Below are 25133 nucleotides of genomic sequence, written 5' to 3'. Positions count from 1 at the left end.
TTTTTAAGAATATATATATGTATGCGAACAGCTCTACTGAAAAGCCTTTCATTTTTTCTCTTAAATAAATTACATCTTAGGTAGCGTGATACGGCTTTTTATGATACCGATTGATTGAGTCTAGCAGAAGCAATAATTGAATTACCTAGAATGGGTACATAGCGGCGTGTCACCGCATTAAAAACATGAATGTCATGTCATATTACATGGTGACATTTTCAACATCACTATCAACAAGATAACTATTTGGAGATATATGCATAGGTATATCCAAATTTAAAACGATGTAACTGTCACCTTGTCATGCTAGCAGTTTGTTCCATTTCTCACATATTTTAATAATAATAGTATGTTGCATGTATCTGCAAAAAGTTGTAAGCATGAGTCGACATTTATAGCATAATGGATCGTCTGGCGCACTGATTGTGTTCTGTAGGGCGCGGTGGCTCAGTGGTTACGGCCTTGGACTCATAATCTGAGAGCTTGCTTGATGTGCATGGGTTCGAGTCCCCGTCCCACCACCGTGTTGCGTCCTTGGGCAAGGCGCTTAGCCTCGCTTGCCTCACCTCACCCAGGTGCAATGGGAAGCTGTTAGGGATTGTCACAGTCGTTGTACTGATGAACCCTGCGCCAATTGTAGGCTGCAAACGTAGTTCCGACATATTCTAATGACGGCGGAATAAATGTAAAGCGCTTTGAGGCTGTTTACGGCATAAAGCGCTATATAAATATCTACATTTTTTATTTTTACATTTATTCTCACATGCAGCACATATCAAATATGGTTCAGACGTGTTTGAGATATATATATATCCAGGTATGTTAGTCTGTTGAAGGATTATTGTTGTTTGTTGCGATCAAGGTAAATCTATAACAGAAACGGTGGCTCTGAAAAGAGTCGTTTTGCTTCATATCTACTGGACTGTAAATGGGTAGGGGACATTACATTGCCCATTCGGGGCATTTGATGACTCTGAAAAGTACAGATTCCTACTGTAGATAAGAAAAGGGACAGTGTAAATGTAAATTAAAATTCAGTTCGGTTTATGGCCCTGATCATAAATATGTAGATGAAATATTGAAACCATTTCCGACGTATCGAAATGATTTATACACTCACATTGACAAGAGAATATTTATGATAACGTTTATATCATATCGATACTGAAATAATAATCATGAAATAACGACAGGTGTTTGCAATCCATTTATATGCCAAGTATTGCAGACTGTTTCTAGATACGCGTAGTGTTAATCACAGAGGTTTGTAGTCATGTGGTAGCCATGCAAGGGGATCTTAACTTAAAGATGTAAAAATTAGGGGTTCATTCATAGGATTGAGGGCGTGATCGCTGTTTATTCAACATTCTGAACGCATTGTAAGCAATTCAATACAAATGAAAATAATAAGGGTTTACAAGTTTAAATAACATTTCCATACCGTTTTCCATCAAAAATTGGGAGAAAATGAGTATATTAGACCTACTTGCAGGAAGCATCTCGGCTCACAAGGTCAACGGCCTTCAACGCGTTAATCATTTGCGCTCCGCGTGAGATGGGCGCAGTGACATGCGCGTGTACGCAACACTAGCAAATCGTGGATCACGTTAATTGGGTTCCAACGCTGCGTGACGCAGCTTGTTTATGCCCTGCGTACTGGTCATAAACGGAATTTATGACCAGCACAAAAGTGCCCAAATCCAATCAGAAACGTCGTTATATCGTGAGTATGTATGAACAATCGGTATTTACAACGTTCAGATGAGTTGCTGAAGTTGGTTGATCAGCCGTGTTCATATAGGTTGTTGTGGTATAGTTTAGCTGCTAAGCTCACACATTTGGTACAATTGTGCACTTTGCGATAAAAGCACGAGAATGTCCACACATAAAGTACATGGTCCAAAGTTTATTTTAAGATGTGGAGCCATTTCAGATTTGACCCCTAGTGACCTCTAGAGGTCACAAAAGGGCACACAGGGGTAATAATTTGAAAATGCTCCAATGTTGTCGACAGATACACCGAATTATTCGTCTGATCACAAGGATCTCAAAAATGTATAGTTTGTGCTATCTACGATCTATCGTTAAGAGTTATTCTACAAAAACCTCATTTGCAGAATGATTCAGCTTAGCAGTAGTACTAGTACTAGCATTTATAAAATACCGATGGAACATTTCACTGTGATCACCGTCGGTAACGCTGACAAGCCTTTGTGTCTTCATGAGGAGACGCATCATGCCGTGGAGATAGATTCGCCATTGTAACACATTTTGAAGAGCACATTTAATTACAACTTTAGTATGTGTTACTTAATACTATAGCACTTTATTCTCGTATGCATTAAACGAATATTCAGTAACTGTTTCTGTTTTTGCACAAAAATTATAAACAAAATGCAAATATATTGCTGAAACCGACAGAAAAAGATTGTAAAAAGCAACCTCTAAGGAAACAAAGTGATTATTGTGGCGTAAATAATTATTTGAGTAAATCGGACACCATATCGTGTCTCCAAATTGCCTATGTGAATTCACGCAAATATATCTAAGATGGTATCTGAACTCAAACACGTACATAACATTTGCTAGGCAGACTGTTGCTTCCTTATATGTAAACATAGCCTTATTACTAGTCACTTTTGATTTGCCCAATAATTCACCCGGTATTAGCTGCATATAGTGTGTGTATAAATACCAAATTGCACAAAATCCAACGCACGCCTGCTGTCTATAAACAGAAATAAATTTGTTGTGTATTTATAAAGCTAGTTTCCAAAAGGGGATTAAACCCATTTTGTATAATTTTGAGAAAGTCCACGTTTTTTTAATGAAGATGTTGCATTTCTTTGATCGAATTAAATATTTGCCCTATGAATAATACTAGTGTGGTTTCATTATTTTCACTGTCTTTTCTATAATATCTTTTTATTTTGAAAAGGAAATACCACGTTTTGACAAAATTTCGGAAAACCACTTGATCAGAATTTGTTTTTTCAAAATAAAAGACAATATCAAACTACATGGAAAGCAGAAAAACCCATTTAAATAACTCTTAAGCTTTATGAATTATACATTTTTGTTATTTTGTGGGAAGATTTTTGAATATTTTTTTAAATAACACCAATTTTGTCCGTGTGCAATTTTAAAAAAAAAATCACATTAATTTTACAATTTCTTGATCTCATTTGATTAAGAACATCATATCTATGTTGGACCATGATATAAATAGCACATATTCAAAGTTACGAATTATTTCCGAAAACCTCAGACCCGAACATGCTACAGATATGGAGCAAAGATTGATCAAAGATTGATTGTGTATATTGTAACTCTCTTCGTGCATTTGCACTGATTTTTGGTAGAGAGTTTCATTTGCGAAGTTTATCCGTCATAAACTTGGTGGGAAATTCTTCAGATGAAAGGAACAACTAATCAAGAAATATATTATCTTATCTCAAAGAATATGTTCTTTAGTTATTAGTTCATAAAGCAATTCCATTTAGTTATTAGTTCGGAAAGCAATTCCATTACTACTACTGGTTTGAGCTGAAGATATAATGTATGTAACAACATACGACGTTTAACCTTCCAATTATACGTACCTCTCCAGATTCGACCTTCTCATAACCATCAACTTCAGGCGCTAGTGTTGGTTTAACAGTTGCATTAACATAATGTATAGTTGTTGCATCAATTGTCGCCGTCACTGGCGCTCTTGCATCAGCAGCGCCCTCAGCGGCGACATAATGTTTACTAGTTCTATCCAAGGTTCTATTTATATTGTTGGAAGCAGCTTTAGGTACATTGTGTTCATTAGAATACATATAGTTTTCTTCTGAAGTTCTATGGGGCACCTTATTGTGAGTATTTTGGTGAGGATTTTCATCATCTGGAAGGAATGTTTTGAAAGGGTTTGGAAACATCAAATCTTTGGTTTCTAGTCCTGCGCCTGTTTCCCGTAATATACGGGCTTTTTCTAGTCCATTCAAAAGAACATCCTCGGCCCCATTTTTGTTGTTGACTAGCACTGTTGATTGTGGATCCGGGAAGAGCGAGTTGTACAAGTTGACAGGACGCCATCTGTCGACCGATTTGGCGTAGGTGTAGTATAGATATGCGGAAGATACTAGGACGGAATACCACACTGTGGCTAGAAGTATACTCTGGCGACTCTGAAATGAGAACAAAAAATGAGAGTTTATTAGGTGGACAATGTATGGTCACAACATTGGAGGACTATATTTTGACATGTATATATTCCTACTGGAGGCAAGACTGATTTTCAGGAAATGCAAGTTTAACCCCATCACTTATAAATGTATTCCAGTGGCTTCCCATCAAAAACAATTGATTACAAAATTCTCGCACTTCACGAACAAGCTCCATCTGATATCATTGATTTGTTTCCAATTCGAGTTACTATCCTGTGCAGAGAAGACACATGTAGTGGTCTAGTTGTCAAGAGCGCTGAATCTAGAATTGTTGATAACGGACCTAAAATTGAACCTTGAGGAACTCCACATTTAGGTCTAAAGTGAAAAGTCATCAAAAACATCGGGACGTCAAAAAAGCAACTCGCACCTTTTGCACAGTATTTTCTACGGCGAGGGTTTACACGTCTACGCCATTTTGAGTATTCGTAATTATTTCAACATAAATAATCAACAAAATTACATTAATACATTGTACGAGTATCTTATATTTTAAGCAATCAGTCTGACATATTCAAACATGACTTACAGCTGACAATTTCTAACAATTTTGTAATATAAACAATGCAACAATTTCTATGAATATTGTATTATTCTCATGTCAACCTGGTAAACGATTAACTCCTATTACATGTTCACCTTTTGTTGATCAGCTGATGAATATTTCATCACATTTCACACTCATGATGCCTGTTTATTTGATATTGAATACATCCTCCTTAAGCCATACTTCTGGTAAAAGGCTCATGAATTTAAACTTACACCACTGGTGAATTTTCACTTCTCTCGTGAAAATCTAATATGTCTAGCATGCAGTCCTAAGCCCCTTCAACACTCAGTCACTCACAGTTCCGGAATTGTAAATCTTTGGCGCTTTTAACACACTTGCAGTTGCACATATTAAAATAATCAATATTCACGCAATGAATAATTTGCATTCGACTGATTTCTAAGTAATAGTTTTGGTTACGTTTAAATAACCACAACTGAAGTTGAAAAGAAACTGCTTACAAATATGCTTCATCTGCGAGGTCAAATTTGAGCAAAATGCTCAATTTGGAGTAAATCCCCCAAACGGTTTTTTGACCCAATTGTTTTCGGGAAACGTGAAAAAAATTCTTGCTTAAAAAAATATTTATTTTTAAAAACTAGATACCAATATCTAGGACCCGTTCATTAATTAAAAAAAAAATTGACCAACTTTGAGAAATTTTCACCAAAAATTGCCATTCTAAATATGTGGTATGATCAAGCAAAACCAGTCAGACTATTCAATTTTCAGTTTTTACATGATTTGTATACAGCATTTGCAAAGGTGCACCTGCGGAAAACCCTATTGAAATCGAACATTTAGTTCCAAAAATACTACTTGGTTAAACTGAGTTGGAAAAAGAACCCGGAAAAAGAAAATGTGATAAATTTGTGTGTCCGTTGCAAGAAATGTTGGAGCAATACCTCGGGAGAAAAACACGCTTGAACTCGTTTCTTGTATCATGTTTATAGGATCTAACACATAGCGCAGATAATTGCCATGTTGTGTAACGACACACCTTCTCTTACGTCATATCTGATTCACCTGACCATGACCGCTAGACAACTCAAATGTCGCTTCACCAATCAAATCAAATACAATTAGCTTTAATTGCTGGGCCAGTAGGCTACAAAATGTGGATATTTCTAAAGCCTCAGAAGCACAAGTTCTCACTTGGATCCATAACATGCTCATCTATCAAGGCACAGTTTTATGACCTCAATACATTTGTACATTCATTGAATGAACTTTGAAAATTGGGGTACAAAATTCATACCCTGCAACTTGAGGTCAAATTTTGAACTCTGGTTGTTTTATTGAGGTTATTGTAGTATGCCATTGGGATGAGGCCATTGTGGTCCATAGTGTCTTGATTGTATTCCTGGAAAATGGATTGTGTTTTAAGGTGGATCAAAAAACATCCGATAAATGCAGGTAACTACTACGTTATGGCGTCAGGTAATTGACGGTTAATTTAACCACAGTACGACTACGAGCTATAAATATTTGTATCGTCTATAAATAAAATACTTAATTTCAATGCAACATTGGTATTCATCATACTTATTTTAAGTACATGCCAATTAGTGTCAATCCATCTTGACAAGAAGTGGGGGAGGGGCAAGTCCCCGTGCCTCACCCCAAGATCGACGCCCATGCATATTGCAAGTGTGATATTATTTATACCGAATACTACAAAAGTCAATCTGCTTAAGTGCCGAGGCGCTTCTCCCGATTTCAATCATTTTGCAGGTTTGGTTATTTCCGCCTCATGAAGCACTCACAACAAAATGAAAATGCAATCAAATATATACGAAGCCAGGGATGAAATAAGGCAATCTATTTCTAACATCACAGATTGATTCAATATTACTTGAGAAAAGAAGGTAATGGTAAGAATGTACAAAGTCGGCACTATACAATGTTGTATGACTGTATGGGTAGAGATTTATACACTGAAATATACGTCTAGCCCTCATATTTTGTTCCATTATCCATTGAATTTCTTTTGTTCAAAGTATGATACACTGTCGATTATATCAAGAAATGTGGGTAGCTACATGATCTAGATAATTTGGGCAATTCAACAAACTTTGAATAACCAAAATACATGTTTGTATGGAAAACATTGGCCATATCATCTGGCTTGTTGGACATTTCAACAAACATAAAATGCATCATAGTGCAGCATTCATTCATTTTAATGTGCCTTTTAAAGGTGCCGCCCACCTGAGTTAATGCAGATTAGCTGTGGTTTACACGCCAAGTATTTATTTATTATTATTCTGCGGTGTTTAATTGTATTTATTGGGAATAATATACCCCTTTTCGCTTTGTTTCTGGTTTTTTGGCTTGCTTCTGGCAAAGTTTTTCCACCTATACTAAGCACAAATGGAGATTATATTGTCCATTTTAGGTGGACTTCAACATTGCCCCCAACGCCTCAAATTGGAGGGTATGCCTCACTAACCAAAGTGAGTCACTTGGGGGCAGTATTGAGGGGCACATTATAATTTCCGTTTGTCCTTAATATTAACAGTTGAAAGACAACGAGCTATTTAATGAAAGAAATTTAATGAATAAACATTTCGAAAGGAGAAAAGAGTGCGTTTTCCCAGAAATACCACTTAACACCGCTGAATAACATACTTGGCATGGAAGAAATACATTTGAAATAAACTATATCTTTAACAATAAATAATAGAATACTTAGGTATTTGATTAACTTTTGACGAAGAAATCTGTCTTTGCTTCACAAACAAAACGCAAATATTCCGACAAATAAGTTGACAAAGCAAGAGCCATCTGGTCGTATGTTTCAGCCACTCGCCAACTAACTCAGTAGTTTGATCAGCTCGTAATCGACGAGCCTTGTGACATCGCGGATTAATAGAAATATAACTTCGAGAATTGTCTTGTGACATCTCGTAAGAAGCATCACAAATTATTAATTAAAGTCCTATACTGCATTGTTTTGGTATGGGAAAAGTTTTCTGAGTAGTTTATCTAAAGATTATGTATTCTATGGTGTTAAAAGAGTATTAAATTATAGAATAAAACACTTTGTATCGTGGTCTTAATCTCAAACAGACTAACATTTCACCAGTCCCGTTTTTCACCTTCCACAAACCCTCTACTATTTATTTATGCCGCACACAGCCTTTCCGTTTCCTAGCACCATTAAAACAGACCATACACACGAGAATAGTGGACAAGTGGGTAGCATGACGGAATGATCTTATATAACTCACCAAAATTACAAAATGTTGCTTAATATAATCATACATCTATCAAACAAGACAGCAACAAACAGATTGGACAACATTCTGCAGTACTTCCTATTGATCAATTAGTTTGTACAACGACATGCAAGTCAATGCAACCATCAATATTGGATAGTTAATTGGTATCATCTAACAATTTTAAAGGTCGTCATGGTAAACGGAAGTTGTGGGAGATATTACGTTAATTTTAAAAAGCAATTTGTTACAAGGCACGAATATTCCCTGAAATTCCGGCCTTATAATGCCTTTAGTTCAAACCTCATATCCGATGACATTTTCAACCAAATTCATCCTGTCAGGTACTCGTGTCTTGGTTCCAATGTAAACAGTCGAGTGTTCATTAACACGACTCCCTACTTACTAGCTATGGGATTCTAAACACAATTTTATATATTCTCACACTTGGATGCTGCGATAATTAAACGGGACACCCGGTATAAAAGCCACATGCATCTTGATCATTTCATTGGAAAACACTTCTTGGAATTATAGTCGTAGACTAACCCTAAGGGACGCACCATTTGATACTCAGGGGGGGTAGGAAGTTGGGGTCGGGGAAGAAGTTTTTTTTTTCACCGCCGAAGGCGGAAGTTTTGTTGTTGATTTCATGCATTATACACAGTTAGGTGGGGAAGTTTTTTTTTTTTTTTAGTGTTGGTGGGGAAAGTTTTTTTTTTTTGCTCATGTAGTGGGTGAAGTTTTTTTTTTTTTGAAAAACTTCCTACCCCCACCCTGAGAATCTAATGGTGCGTCCCTAACCCAACTAGGTCTCACTAAAGCTCACTATTAAAATCACTCTGCGTGCATGCATTCCACGTGACTTGATGACGCAATCAGCCTAAGTCATAAATACCCAGGGAATTGCTGCCCGGGGCAGCCAAACCTCGGCAGCTACATGTCGGTGATCGTGTGCGTGGCATGCGAGGGGTCCCGGGTTCGAATCCCGGGGTACCAAGTGACTTCTTTCTTCACCTTCTCTCCTTTTTCGTTTCTTCTTTCCCTTCCGATAGCAAAAAACCCACGTGTATGGTTAGGGCTAATATAATATTTGACACAGGCTAATAAACGTTAAAGACGACATACCGTATATTACAATTTGCTCAATATGATATACATTGTATATGATATCGAATTCTAACCTATTTATTAACAGATTACTTTCATCAACATTCCATTCCATTCTTCCTAGCACTATAATGCGGTACAACTATTACTAATCTTCTCCTTTTAATATGCTTTTTGGATCCAACTTTAAAGTTTACTCAAGAAGCTTAACCAATCTGTTTGTGGAAACTGACGCATACAATATACTTTGAATGCGGAATACGTAAAAGCGTATCGAATTTCTACATAATCATGAAATTTGCAGTTAATAATTCAGTTTGGTAAAAACTGTCTTTTTTCATGTTCTTTACTTCCCGCAGATAATGTGAGATGTTGTTGTGCCAGTCGTCTTTAATCATATGAACCTTATTGCCTTGGAGCTAAACAGATAACCAAATCGAAATAGTATTCAGACTGTATACCGCTGTGGCATCGATCGAATTCAGCTCTTGGTTTGACCGTTTTTATTATCAATGAACATGGGAACTCCTGGCCCTATATGAAGCAACATGCCTGAACTGACATGCATATGGAGTTACTTGCTTTCATTGATTACTACTATATTGTGATGAACATTTGTTGGAAGTTGAAGATAAAACCATGATCAGATTATTTACAAAAACAGCAATAGAACTTTGCTGACAACACATGTTATGAACATCCTTCTAAAATAGCATTTGTAAGCATATGTAGTCCGACGAGTAGGACCTGTTTACCTTAGTTACACCACTGTCTACTCAGACTCTCTTGTGATTTTGTGATTTCTTGAATAAATTCATTTTTTACTCTTTTTAATAAACGTTTTCTTTCATTGATGAAACATATACAATTACCATGGTTGAATATGGTATAGAAACGATACAAATACATACATTGCATGTCGGTTAATTTCCCAATTCTATTACTGTTATGTTTACCAGAGCATACACGTTATATACAACATGTCTAATTCTGTTTGCATCGATTGAAAACGTGAAATATGTTTTTCTCCATTTTTTAATCTATCTCTCCATCGCAATGCAAGCATATCCTGAATGCGTGAAAACCCTACGGGATATGAATGTAACAATACGCGACATATTGACCGCTAAAATAGCGCGCCAAAATTCTACTTAAAAATTACTTTGAACGTGTAACAACTTGCTCTCTTAGGATAGATTGGATGAATCAAGCTATTTATATAATGTACAATTATCCTAGCTGTAATAGAAATACATGGGTAATCCACAGAAGATTCAAATGGATGTTAAACAAGGCTAATTGAAGCGACATGCTTGTCGATTCTACCACATGTTTATTTATCAGCTTTCATATTTTAACATTTCGACGCGAAATAACAGGAAACCACTTTCAAAAGATATAAATTGCACAATTTTGACAATTTTCTCACACATTTAGAGTAATTATATCCAACGGTTCTAAAGCACCATTGCTTTCAGGGAGCTACTTCAATTCCACTCCATTAGGTTGCTGGCGGTATGTGCAATCAGCTCATATGTTTACGTAATATTAATGCATCCCACAATCGCGAGGATATTTCGAATTTGTATACAAATAAAACTTTCGAACGCTTTGCATATGTGTTAATTTTGCTCGACGTATCGTGCAACCTCAAACCAACTAACATCTCACCAGTCCTGTTTCTCACGTTCCACAGACCCTCTACTATAAATTTGTTATTGCCGCACACAGCCTTTCCGTTTTCTAGCAACATTTATAAAAAAACAGACCATTCGCACGCGAATAGTGGGCAAGAGGTCCCGGGGACAAGTGGGTATAGTTTTATAATGACGGAATGATCTTATAATTATTACTCAAAAGGGACGATTTCACAAAATGTCGCTTATAATCATACATAAACAAGACAGCAACAGACTGATTGGACAACATTCTGCAGTACTTCCTACTGATAAATTAGTTTGTACGACTACATGCAAGTCAATGCAACCATCAATATTGGGTAGATAATTGTTATAAATCTAACAATTTTAAAGGTCGTCATGGTAAACGGAAGTTGTGGGAGAAATTACGTTAATTTTAAAAAGCAATTTGTTACATGACACGAACATTCCCTGAAAGTCAGGTCTTATATGCCTTAGTTAAAACCTAATATCGGATGACATTTTCAACCCAATTCATCCTGTTAATACTCACAGGTACTCATGTCTTGGTTCCAATGTAAACAGTCGAGTGTTCATTAACACGACTCCCTACTTGCTAGCTATGGGATTCTCAACACGATTTTATATATTTTCACACTTGGATGCTGTAATAATTAAACGGGACTCCCGGTATAAAAAGCCACAGGCATCTTGATCATTTCATTGGAAAACACTTCTCGGAATAAGTCGTAGACTAAAATAATATTTGACACAGGCTAATAAACGTTAAAGACGACATATAATACAATTTGCACTATATGAAATATATGAAATCGAATTTTACCCTATATATTAACAGATTACTTTCATCAACATTCCATTCCATTCTTCCTAGCACTATAATGCGGTACAACTATTACCAATCTTCTCCTTTTTAATCTGCTTTTTGGATCCAACTTTAAAGTTCACTCAAGAAGCTTAACCAATCTTTTTGTGGAAACTGGCGCATACAATATACTTTGAATGCGGAATACGTAAAAGCGTATCGAATTTCTACATAATCATGAAATTTGCAGTTAATAATTCAGTTTGGTAAAAACTGTCTTTTTTCATGTTCTTTACTTCCCGCAGATAATGTGAGATGTTGTTGTGCCAGTCGTCTTTAATCATATGAACCTTATTGCCTTGGAGCTAAACAGATAACCGAATCGAAATAGTATTCAGACTGTATACCGCTGTGGCATCGATCGAATTCAGCTCTTGGTTTGACCCGTTTTTATTATCAATGAACATGGGAACTCCTGGCCCTATATGAAGCAACATGCCTGAACTGACATGCATATGGAGTTACTTGCTTTCATTGAATATTATTTTGTGACGAACATTTGTTGGAAGTTGAAGATAAAACCATGATCAGATTAATTTACAAAAACAGCAATAGAACTTTGCTGACAACACATGTTATGAACATCCTTCTAAAATAGCATGTGTAAGCATATGTAGTCCGACGAGTAGGACCTGTTTTCTTAGTTACACCACTGTCTACTCAGACTCTCTTGTGATTTTGTGATTTCTTGAATAAATTCATTTTTTACTCTTTTTAATAAACGTTTTCTTTCATTGATGAAACATATACAATTACCATGGTTGAATATGGTACATAAACGATACAAATACATACATTGCATGTCGGTTAATTTCCAAATTCTATTACTGTTATGTTTACCAGAGCATACACGTTATATCCAACATGTCTAATTCGGTTTGCATCGATTGAAAACGTGAAATATGTTTTTCTCCATTTTTTAATCTATCTCTCCATCGCAATGCAAGCATATCCTGAATGCGTGAAAACCGTACGGCATATGAATGTAACAATACGCGACATATTGACCGCTAAAATAGCGCGCCAAAATTCTACTTAAAAATTACTTTGAACGTGTAACAACTTGCTCTCTTAGGATAGATTGGATGAATCAAGCTATTTATATAATGTACAATTATTCTAGCTGTAATAGAAATACATGGGTAATCCACAGAAGATTCGAATGGATGTAAAACAAGGCTAATTGAAGCGACATGCTTGTCGATTCTACCACATGTTTATTTATCAGCTTTCATCTTTTAACATTTCGACGCGAAATAACAGGAAACTACTTTCAAAAGATATAAATTGCACAATTTTGACAATTTTCTCACATATTTAGAGTAATTATATTCAACGGTTCTAAAGCACCATAGCTTTCAGGGAGCTACTTCAATTCCGCTCCATTAGGTTGTAACGGTTGCTGGCGGTATGTGCAATCAGCTCATATGTTTACGTAATAGTAATGCATCACACAATTGCGAGGATATTTCAAATTTGTATAGAAATAAAACTTTCGAACGCTTTGCATATGTGTTAATTTTACTCGACGTAAGGTGCAACCTCAAACCAACTAACATCTCACCAGTCCTGTTTCTCACCTTCCACAGACCCTCTACTATAAATTTGTTATTGCCGCACACAGCCTTTCCGTTTTCTAGCAACATTTATAAAAAAAAACCCAGACCATTCGCACGCGAATAGTGGGCAAGAGGTCCCGGGGACAAGTGGGTATAGTTTTATAATGACGGAATGATCTTATATAACTCAAAAGGGACGATTTCATAAAATGTCGCTTAAAATCATACATCTATCAAACAAGACAGTAACATACTGATTGGACAACATTCTGCAGTACTTCCTACTGATAAATTAGTTTGTACGACCAAATGCAAGTCAATGCAACCATCAATATTGGGTAGATAATTGTTATAAATCTAACAATTTTAAAGGTCGTCATGGTAAACGGAAGTTGTGGGAGAAATTACGTTAATTTTAAAAAGCAATTTGTTACATGACACGAACATTCTCTGAAAGTCAGGTCTTATATGCCTTAGTTAAAACCTAATATCGGATGACATTTTCAACCCAATTCATCCTGTTAATACTCACAGGTACTCATGTCTTGGTTCCAATGTAAACAGTCGAGTGTTCATTAACACGACTCCCTACTTGCTAGCTATGGGATTCTCAACACGATTTGATATATTCTCACACTTGGATGCTGTAATAATTAAACGGGACTCCCGGTATAAAAAGCCACAGGCATCTTGATCATTTCATTGGAAAACACTTCTTGGAATAAGTCGTAGACAAATATAATATTTGACACAGGCTAATAAACGTTAAAGACGACATACCGTATATTACAATTTGCACTATATGAAATATATGAAATCGAATTCTAACCTATTTATTAACAGATTACTTTCTTCAACATTCCATTCCATTCTTTCTAGCACTATAATGCGGTACAACTATTACTTATCTTCTCCTTTTCTTACCATGCTTTTTGGATCCATCTTTAAAGTTCACTCAAGAAGCTTAACGAATCTTTTTGTGGAAACTGACGCATACAATATACTTTGAATGCGGAATACGTAAAAGCGTATCGAATTTCTACATAATCATGAAATTTGCACTTAATAATTCAGTTTGGTAAAAACTGTCTTTTTTCATGTTCTTTACTTCCCGCAGATATAAATGTGAGATGTTGTTGTGCCAGTCGTCTTTAATCATATGAACCTTATTGCCTTGGAGCTAAACAGATAACCGAATCGAAATAGTATTCAGACTGTATACCGCTGTGGCATCGATCGAATTCAGCTCTTGGTTTGACCCATTTTTATTATCAATGAACATGGGAACTCCTGGCCCTATATGAAGCAACATGCCTGAACTGACATGCATATGGAGTTACTTGCTTTCATTGAATACTATTTTGTGACGAACATTTGTTGTAAGTTGAAGTTAAAACCATGATCAGATTAATTTACAAAAACAGCAATACAATTTTGCTTACCACACATGTTTATACGAACATCCTTAAATAGCATTTGTAAGCGTACATGTAGTCCGACGAGTTGGGCCTGTTTTCCTTAGTTACCCCACTATCTACTCAGACTCTCTTATGATTTTATGATTTCTTGAATAAATTAATTTTTTGCTCTTTTTAATAAACGTTTTTGTTCATTGATTACCACGGTTGAATATGGTACAAATACATACATACATTGCATGTCGGTTAATTTCCCAATTCTATTACTGTTATGTTTACCAGAGCATACACGTTATATCCAACATGTCTAATTCTGTTTGCATCGATTGAAACGTGAAATATGTTTTTCTCCATTTTTTAATCTATCTCTCCATCGCAATGCAGGCATATCCTGAATGCGTGAAAACCCTACGGCATACGAATGTAACAATATGCGACATATTGACCGCTAAAATAGCGCGCCAAAATTCTACTTAAAAATTACTTTGAACGTGTAACAACTTGCTCTCTTAGGATAGATTGGATGAATCAAGCTATTTATATAATGTACAATTATTGTAGCTGTAATGGAAATACATGGGTAATCCACAGAAGATTCGAATGGATGTAAAACAAGGCTAATTGAAGCGACATGCTTGTCGATTCTACCACATGTTTATTTATCAGCTTTCATCTTTTAACATTTCGACGCGAAATAACAGGAAACTACTTTCAAAAGATATAAATTGCACAATTTTGACAATTTTCTCACATATTTAGAGTAATTATATCCAACGGTTCTAAAGCACTATTGCTTTCAGGGAGCTACTTCAATTCCGCTCCATTAGGTTGTAACGGTTGCTGGCGGTATGTGCAACCAGCTCATATGTTTACGTAATATTAATGCTCGATTTATTACACAATCGGGAGGATATTTCAAATTTGTATACAAAGACGCGACATATGGATTGTATTATGATAATCAACATGAGATTCTAGTTCCTATCCTATCCTCTCGAGTACATAAGTACATATCTACAATACTGTTTATTATGTACAGATTACGGCAGGATAATCTCGTACGTCATGCATGTGTCGCAATTCAATGTTTATTTCCAAGTTCTACTACAAAACTTGACTAAGCCTTCCGAAATTTTTCGTAAATATGGCCATAAAAATAATCCCCAAAGAATAAAATTACGGAAATTAAAAAAGTGCACCCATGTAACCCCTGCTCCCGGACGAGCCCCCATAAATGAGGAATGACGCACACAAATCCTCGGTCACCTGTCCAAAACGTACATCCCTGAGTAAAGTTTCACTTATTATGAGATGCATCCCTGATTTTATAGCAAGTATTTGACAGCGTATCTTATTCTTATCCAGAAGGATGGAAACATAATGACGTTAAAATCATTATTGTAACATTGCTGAGGACGCCTTCAATGTTGTCAAAATTCTAGATATTACAAGATTGTCTGTGTTGTAATGTTCTTTTCACAATAACGTTTTATTTATTTAACATTCTATTTCTCATGAAACTTTTACAATATTGCTTTTAAGTTTTATTTTGCAGCTGAGCAAACAAGTACTAATTATTTATATCCATGAACAATCCCAAGTGTAACATTGTTCATAGGTTTAATTTTGGCCAAAAATAATACAAATAATATCATACAACAAAATTTGATTGGTTGCCTTCTACGCCATCCTGATATGTCTAAAATAACAGCGCATTCAACATGTCAATTACATGTCTTACTTATTGCAATTTAAACTTCATCATATCTTTTATAATTTCTACAGTCTTGGCGCGTTTTTCCGACATAATTGAGATGTCACTTCGAGGAAAGGCTAGCTCGCCCTTGTGTTATATCACTTTTACTACATGCATTCGCTTGGGTGCATTTTCATTCATTAGTTTCATCCCCTTGACACGACAGTAAAAAGGCCCTTAGAGAAATGAAAGCAAGCAAAGAATACTCTGACGGGAGCATATATTGCTCTTAATTGCTACCTGAAGACGCAAATGCTGTCAAATATTCATCAGCTTATAGAATTTGCTCACGAAGGTAACGGAATTATCTTACGTTGGTAGGTGGGTCAGTCACATTATCCTATTAATTAGTCGCATTTCCTTGGGCTAAGTTCACTGCCCTCCGTGTAAGTTTGCTATCCATTTTAAGTTTCGATGCATATCTCTTTTCATTAATACTGTCCAAATATCGTAATTCAATGCCATTTATAACGTAAGTTATTTATTTATAACGTAAGTTATTTACAAAGACAACTTGTAAGGCCAAGGGCAATGAATTTGCTTCAAGTGAAGTGACTGACAGGTAGTTTTAACTAAAAGATCTCATTGACTGACTGCCGGCATGAGAAGTCGTATTAGTACACTCAATACAAGGGAAGTATTTTCTTTTTTCAAACGAAACATGATTGTGCAAAATTACGGTGTAAGTATAGTATGTGATTTTATGTGAAGTAATGTAATTGAAAGTGAACAAACAATGACCGGCCGGGGTTCGAAAGTTCGATATTAATGAGTTCACTTCATCAAAAAGAATTTAAACTTAAAACGGAGTACCCCAATCTATGGAACGCCATACAGGTCCAACTGTGCATATTGACACGGCATGTAATGACTAAAATAAGGTACTAACAAGGTACCGTACCTTTGATGTTACTGGTAGTACTTTTAACTTAAAAGTTATAAGTACTACCACAGTCTACAACCCCATGTAATATGTGCCCTTTTATGTTACACCATACGAACCCGAATCAAACCCTCCAACAACATTCTAAATAAAATAATAAATGTCGGTTATCGCAGACATAAAACAAATATGGATTGCAGCACAGGAAATAATTTGATCAATTGTCAAATACCAATATGTAATTATCAATCACGCAAATTAATTAGTTTCGTCAGTAGAGCATCCGACATAATTATTAGATCGCAATGTTCTCCAGATTGGTGGTATAAATCCCGGTCGTTGACACCAAATTAAACGGGGTTTTGACATTTCCAAGTGTAGTCGACGGTACTGCTTAATTAGTCTCGCAATTGTTTTGAATATAAATGATTGTCTATGTTTGCTTTCATGAACTACTGAACTTTAATCAGACCTTACATTTCATTTGAAAATATGACGGTATTGAATTCTATATTGAAGCGTTTTGCTGCTTCCTTCCTATACACATTAAACAATTTATGAACTTAAAATTACTGTGGATTTGTTTTAATTATAAACAATGATACGTTTATTAAAAAGTTCATTAGAATCATTAATATACGCGTGTACATTCATTTTCTCATTCAAATTGGCATTTGCACACCATATTTAGTTACGTAACAAATACCTGACAGTTATTTCAATCCTAGTTTTTTTTCCCCAACCCAAAATTTCATTTCCTATTTTTACTTCCAATCATGTACAACACGTTATGGTGCTGAATATTAATTCAATTTGGGTCCTTAATAAGACAATTTAATTTGGTGCCAGTTCCTGGTAAACCATTTCAAACATAGCGCATACGTTATATATGGCTAGGCATGACGCAGGCTATTCCCAGCCTTGGGTATTCCTAAGTAGAAATTGGGTCGCCTGAGGTAAATGTAATTTAAAGGTACACAATACAAGATGTCATATGCAAAGTAAGAACACACTAATACATTGAATGACTGATGCACTGTTTTAGCAATATCACTATGGACCACAATAGCCTCATCCCAATGGCATAGTTCAATAACCTCAATTAAACACTTGTAGTGCAAAATTTGACCTCAAGTTGTATAGTACGAGTTTTTGTACCCAAATTTTCTAAGGTCATTCAATGAATGTGCAAATGTATTGGGGTTAAAGAACTGTGCCTTGAAAGGTGAGCATGTTGTGGATCCTAGTGTATGCTTGTGATATTAGAAAAGAAAACATGTAATAGCTCGGCATACTTTATCAAAACATTGTGTTGCATTTTGAGGAAACAATCTGTACGAGTCAAAATCGTTAGTCGAACACCTATGCTACAACAAACCAGAGCTAAAATCACCATGCAGCAATATACAGTAAATATCGAAATAATGAACACTTTTATAGCACTATGGACCACAATGGCCTCATCCCAATAAATCAATAACCTCAATTAAACAATCATGTTGCAAAATTTGACCTCAAGTTGCAGAGTATGAGTTTTTGTACTCAAATTCTCAAAGGTCATTCAATGAATGTACAAATGTATTAGGGTTAAAGAACTGTGCCTTGATAGATGAGCATGTTGTGGATCCTAGTGTAGTCTTCAGCATGTTTCGCGACAAGGTTGTATATTCATTTCTTTGATACAAATCATACTCAAAGCTAGCTTCTAGCCTGCACCAAATTATTTGATTTTTAAAAGCCCGGAAACTTGCCATTATTGCGTTGCCGGAACATTCGACAGGCAACAGGAATTACTAAGGAGTACCCTGTGGAAAATCCAACCCGATTTCTATTTAAAGTAAGCACTACTTCCAACCCTTTTGATCTAGATTGTATATAAATATTTCCCTGAAGTTGAAAGACAAATTATCCTGTAGTTCATAACATAAGGTTCTTGTTGTGCTGAAAGCGTTGTTCTAAATTATTGTAGAGACTTTAGTATAAATCATGATGATAATGCAAGTTGTGGGATTCAAGGGGTATAGCTGTCGGACAACATATCGTAGACATAGTAGAACTGTCATGTTTTTGCCAAGATTAGTTATAACTTGCGGAAACTAATACTAGGAGTATCGGCACGCAAATTGTCCTTTGTTTATATATACATGGCTCTGAAGAGCATTGGGTATTTATTGAGTGATGTTCTTGGCTATAAAACAGTGGGAAATATGAATTATTAAAGTCTGAGTCTTTTCATTTATGTTAAGGTTTGTGTAACTCTCAGGTTAATAGACGTGTGATTAAAACATCTAAATACTTCTTGCACTTAAAAATACAATAAGCATTTCGGAGAAACGAAGGACGGTAGTGTCTGCGATGTCGAACGATAAATGTTGGTATTGTATAATATTCTGGATTAGATCTGGATATATAGGTTTCACAGCTTTAACAAAACGTTGTCGTATCAAATGTTATTAATTCGCATTGTCTGATTGTCTCTCCTCAGAGCTACCATTTTCTAGTTAAGCATTTCAGGTCGTTAATTGAACAGCTCTTTTCGGAGCCACCAGGAGGTAAAGGGCAATAGTGCACACTTATTTCACAACGATAATTTGTGTTATGAATGTGCACACTTTTAAGTAAAAAATAAAATAGTATTTTCATAAAATTGTTGTAAAGAACAATCTTGAGAACTTTCTGCTGTATACTTCAGGCTTTTGACTGAGAAACGTTTCCTATGCCCTCGGAAACAATGATTCTAACACGCGATTTATGGTACATTTTATTTCTTTTCTATGATGTTTGGCCTTTACCAAATCTTATTGAAAGTGTTTTTGTTGGAGACTCGCGAGTGTGAAAAAACATCATTATATGACAAAACCCTTGTTGCCGAGCGATCTGGCAATGACATCTATACCGATGAAAGAATGTATACAATACAAACATGGTTTAAAATCCAAAAGTAAAGTTTAGCAGACGACAGCTTCCTACTTTTTCACAATTTAACCCATTTCTGATATTCATACGAGCAATGTTGACGCATGACCTCAATTCGCCGGCGAGGTGATGAACCTATACCATAACAATAGGTGAAAACAATTTTTAAATATATCACGCTGCACTTCATTCAAGCAAGTTGCGCTCATCACCTGTGTATGTCTGCAATCACAGATTGAATACAATACCGCTCTTTTCAAAGATACTAATCTTACAGGTGCGAGTGATCAACATGATATGGTTCAATGCAGGGGTACCGCGTGAACGTATTAGTGCAGCGCGGTATGATCAAAAATTTGGCAGTTAATCCGATTATTACATTATTTCGGCGGCTAATAAGTAACAAAAATGGATTAAGCTACAATTCAAAACAGACAGTAAGTACATGTTGCTTAATATCAAGGGATTCATCAATTTAAAAAAACAAAAACAAATCACTAATGTTCACGCTTGACATTGCTTAATACTACGGAGAGGCAAAATTAATCCCATTTAATATGATATAAGTACATGTTTTCTGTGATATATCAACTTCTGAACAGTATTTACATTTATACTCTATGAGATGTCAGATATGGTTACATGATACATCCGCTGGTTGTTGTTTTTATTCAACATGTGTTTGTCGAAAGACCACAAAGGACTATTATAGCCTACACATTATGCCTACTGCTTAAGGGAGGTGTTATGAGCGAACCGTGGTTTGGATTCCAGAGGGAGGGTGCCTGTAAGAGGCACAGCCATCAGAAAATGAATAACTGAGATCGCGCGCCAAATAAACTTATTGCAGTAATTTTCCAAGTCTTTAAAAAAAATAGGCATAGGTGGGAATCGAACCCGACACCTTCCGGTTCTGAATCAACAGATAGTATCACTAAGCCAACTTCCTATCTGCAATAAAACATGTGATATTAATTCTTGATAATGTTTAACGGAAAAATCAATACTAATGTACGATGTCATTCAAACTCTAATAGAAGTCCCACAACTAAAGTAGCAATCGATAAATCTGCTCACTCAATTATCAAATAATCAATCGAAAAATAAATAAATAAATAAATAAATGTGTCCGTTCTCTCGAGCCCCAAAACGTCATTAAATAAATAAAATAAAATAAATAAATAAATAAATAAATAAATAAATAAATAAATAAATAAATAAATAAATAAATAAATAAATAAATAATACAAAAAGAAATTATAAATTAGTTTTTCTAGGACCTACGCTGGAAAAATAAATCAGCGCATAAGAAAAAGAAACAGACGCTCGGATTCGAACAAGCGACACTGAGAACAGCAACTAAGAAACCACAATGCCTTAGACCACTCGGCCATAGAAGCACACAGTCTTCTCCATGTCAAGAAATATATATTAACCTTTAACGTTGCGCAATATTGGCACATGACACGGGCACATGTCTGTGGGTAAAGATACTGCATGATAGAAAGGCGTGCAAAGGATCTATCCCTGAAGTTAATGGTCATTGACATGTAACCAATTTTTTTGTATACCAGCTACACTCAACCTATACAAAGAAGTATATTATTAGGCGTTGACGCAATCATGAATGCGGGAAGTATAAAACCATAGTCGCCACTCGTGCACTTGTTTGAGTCCACAGGTATTCCGGAAACAGCATTCAACCCCGAATTCAGGGGTCAATTTTGGGTTGTTACATGCAAATACAAACTAATTATATCATGAAAAACCCACCAAGAGGACTACGATACTTATTCAGAGCCAATCTACATTCTGTTATTTACAAAAGCCGACGGTCAAAGTAAAATTATAAAAGGAGCAAGACCAGATATCAACGTTAAATCACGGTAAGCCTAAAATCGCATCGAAAACGCAAAAATGCAGTCACAAAATTTATAATATTACTAAATCACCACAACGAATTGTAACGTAGGTATGCAGAAAAGAGTTGTATTAGCAATAACAAAGTATGTGCAAAAAGATTTGTCTTTGGCATGTCGCTTTTTTTTAAATATCGCCAAAAATATGAAATTTTGGAAAAACGCCCCAAAATTTAAAACAAACACGAACCTTCCAAAATAAATATATATTATCACTCGGCGGCCCAGTCACTACCTGTCGCTGTGATTTGGGGTAACTCGTTGCTTCCCTTCTCCAGATACCTGTACTTCAACGTCGCTCATACCCCAGCCCTTAAGGACATTGATAATATGATTATTCAAAAGTACAATTTACGTGTATTCGTCTGGAAATCGGTACTAGTGGCCTGTGGATGCGGAGATACATGTATTACACCATTGGCAGAGTTTTGTACTTTGCTACCACTGCCCTGGCCACTACTACAGTCCAGGGTGTCCGAAAAAATATCTTCCACCTGTACAAGCGCAACTTTTGAAACACCCTGTGTACTATTAAAGCTTTATCGGAACGATGGCGCTTCATGTAGGGTAAAACCTTTAATAAAAGTCACATCAATTATGATTTGCTCCAGTTTCTTAGTTCTTCCATGCATACATTGAGTGTGGGTCTCGACTCTCGATTGTCATACGACCTGGTTGATTCGTGTCAATAAATTGAATGTTTCCAAAATCAATAGCTTTTCTGTGATGTTCGTGTCAGTTGGCATGGAAACGCGTACATGACGGGAAATCCAGAAATTTCTGGCAAATGTCAAGAAAAACACATTAGTTCTAATTTTCGTGAATTTAGATTTGCCTTTTTCATTTCGTGCTTGTCTGCTTCTTTATTTGTATTGTTTGACGGTGCATGATAACGAAAATGTGCCAGATCAGAACAGATAAATTATGTAACTACCGCATTTTTCCAAGAGAGTAAGTCAAAATCTGTAAATCAAATTTCAAAAGCAGGGGATTTTCAGAGAGATCATGAACAAATTTGGAAATTTATTTGATTAGCTTATAAATTAAGGAAAAGTCTATAGAATTATATATTTAGAGTGCTTTTCAATCAACAAAATAGTATAAAAAAATAAGTATTAGAAAGGTTCTTTAGTTCGACTTATCTTCAATGAGATTTCTTTTAATTCAGTGCGCCACCAATCGACACAACGGAAACTTTTTCATGACCAGGGGTCAATACATGTGTTTCGGGTCAAAATATACAGGTCATGACGCACGATGATGCTCTTCAAAATATAAAATTATTGTAAGCTTCTTTCATGTCTTTTTTTAGATATTATGAATCAAGATCAAAAGTTTAGAGATATTACAGCTCTTCATGTATAAATTGTGTTATTTTGTCTTTCAAACACGGCATTTGGCTTAATCACTGGCTATGTTAGCACATCTATATACTACCAACAACGGTGCCAAAAAACTTGAATTTTGCGTTTGGTGATTTGTACGATTTTCCGAATAAGCAAATCGCTGAATGAGCCTTTAACTCTTGACAACACAAAACATATGCGATTGCGATGCAATACGAAAGCAAATTTGAGAGACAATAATTTCGAACAAAAGCCATAAACGAAACACTTTATCTTTTAAAATAAACCTGGTAGTTAATGTCTTCTATTCTGTTTTCTTGTTCTGTTTGAAACACTCGCAGTGACATATCAACGCAACTTCTTGGGTTGGGTATAATAGAAAAGGTTTATAAAACGCGAACATCTGAATACCTGCGCTCTAAATAGATTATGGGCCAAGGTAAACAATATATAATAATTATTAGAAGTAAAAGCGATATCTACACGCGTTTATCTTGGCAAGACACTATCTTTAAATACATAAAATATATCACCGTGGATATATTTGATATCTATGAATTTATATAATGCAGATGGTATTTTGGAATATTTTCTCACTTGTTGGAAAGTACAGGCTATAGTGAATATAATATTCAATTATTTGGGACATTTAATCAGCATGATCCAGTTAGCCTATATAATTATATATAAAGTAGTAAATTCAAGGTTGCGTATATACTTCCATACATTTGTAAGCTAACCCATGATTATGATACGCCCATTGCACTAACCACAATTGACCCATTTTACGCTTCCCTAAATAACCCTAAAGAAGGGAAGCGTCAGATATAGATACCAAACACTCTAAGTTACAAATGTGCGATCTTAATTCGCACGACTCTTCTCAGAGCCGCCATTTTTCTTGTTGGAAAGAAATATAACCAATTGCACGGCTCTTTTTCGAGCCATAAGGAGGCAAGGGTCGTCATACATTTACGTCTTTTATCACATTTATATAGAATTTGTGCATAGCTCCGTATATATGATGTGATCAAGCAAAAACAGTCTGTAGTCGGACGTATTCAATTTTCGTATTCAAGTTTCTTATAGGATTGTAAACAGCATTTGCAAAGCTACAATTTGCAGAAAAACCCATTGAATTTGGACAACCAGTCCAAAAGTTGTGAGCAGTTAAAGAGTTTCCAAAACAATAGGAAACAAAAATACTTCCTTTGTTTGGCCATATCTCAATATCAATATTTCCGACTTCCGACTGATTTTACTTAATCATAATTCATATCACATTAAGTTTTCAAAAACGAAGTAAACTCGTAATTTGCTACATACGATGTATAAGAATTAACGTTTTCAACCAATACTTGATCATGGCAGGTTATTTTATTGCAGTTGTGAATTCGGGTTTTCAACCAATAACGCCACACTAAATTGATCTGTCGATTCGACAACCAAGTACCAGGCATGAGACTGCACTTTCCTAAAAAAAACTGAAAAAACTGAAAATGCGCGTGAAATTGGGCAAAAAGTACCAAAAACAGGCTGAAATTAAATAAAGTTGCGGAAATTTTGACTATAAAAAAAACTGAATTCAGTTTTTAAACTGAAAATTCTCATGCCTGAAGTACTACTATTGTACAATGAATGTTTACAGCAATAATTAGGCAACAAAATATTGTAAATTTTACAATATAGTGTCAAAAATAACAACGAAAATTTCACAA

General features: G+C 35.5%; 1 protein-coding gene across 3 annotated transcripts in view; it reads right to left on the bottom strand.

Moving 5' to 3' along the window:
• Positions 1-25133, bottom strand: part of LOC140147717 (uncharacterized) — a 130745-nt gene that overhangs the window by 15851 nt on the left and 89761 nt on the right. For all 3 annotated transcript variants that reach the window (XM_072169480.1, XM_072169487.1, XM_072169493.1), the window contains one exon: positions 3603-4172. In XM_072169480.1, coding sequence (XP_072025581.1) covers positions 3603-4172 — 570 coding nt within the window. The remainder of the gene's footprint in view (positions 1-3602; positions 4173-25133) is intronic.

This window comes from Amphiura filiformis, chromosome 1, assembly GCF_039555335.1.
Source record: "Amphiura filiformis chromosome 1, Afil_fr2py, whole genome shotgun sequence".
NCBI lineage: Eukaryota > Metazoa > Echinodermata > Ophiuroidea > Amphilepidida > Amphiuridae > Amphiura > Amphiura filiformis.
Note: the sequence above shows the minus strand (reverse complement) of the source record. Positions and strands in the feature narration are given on the sequence as shown.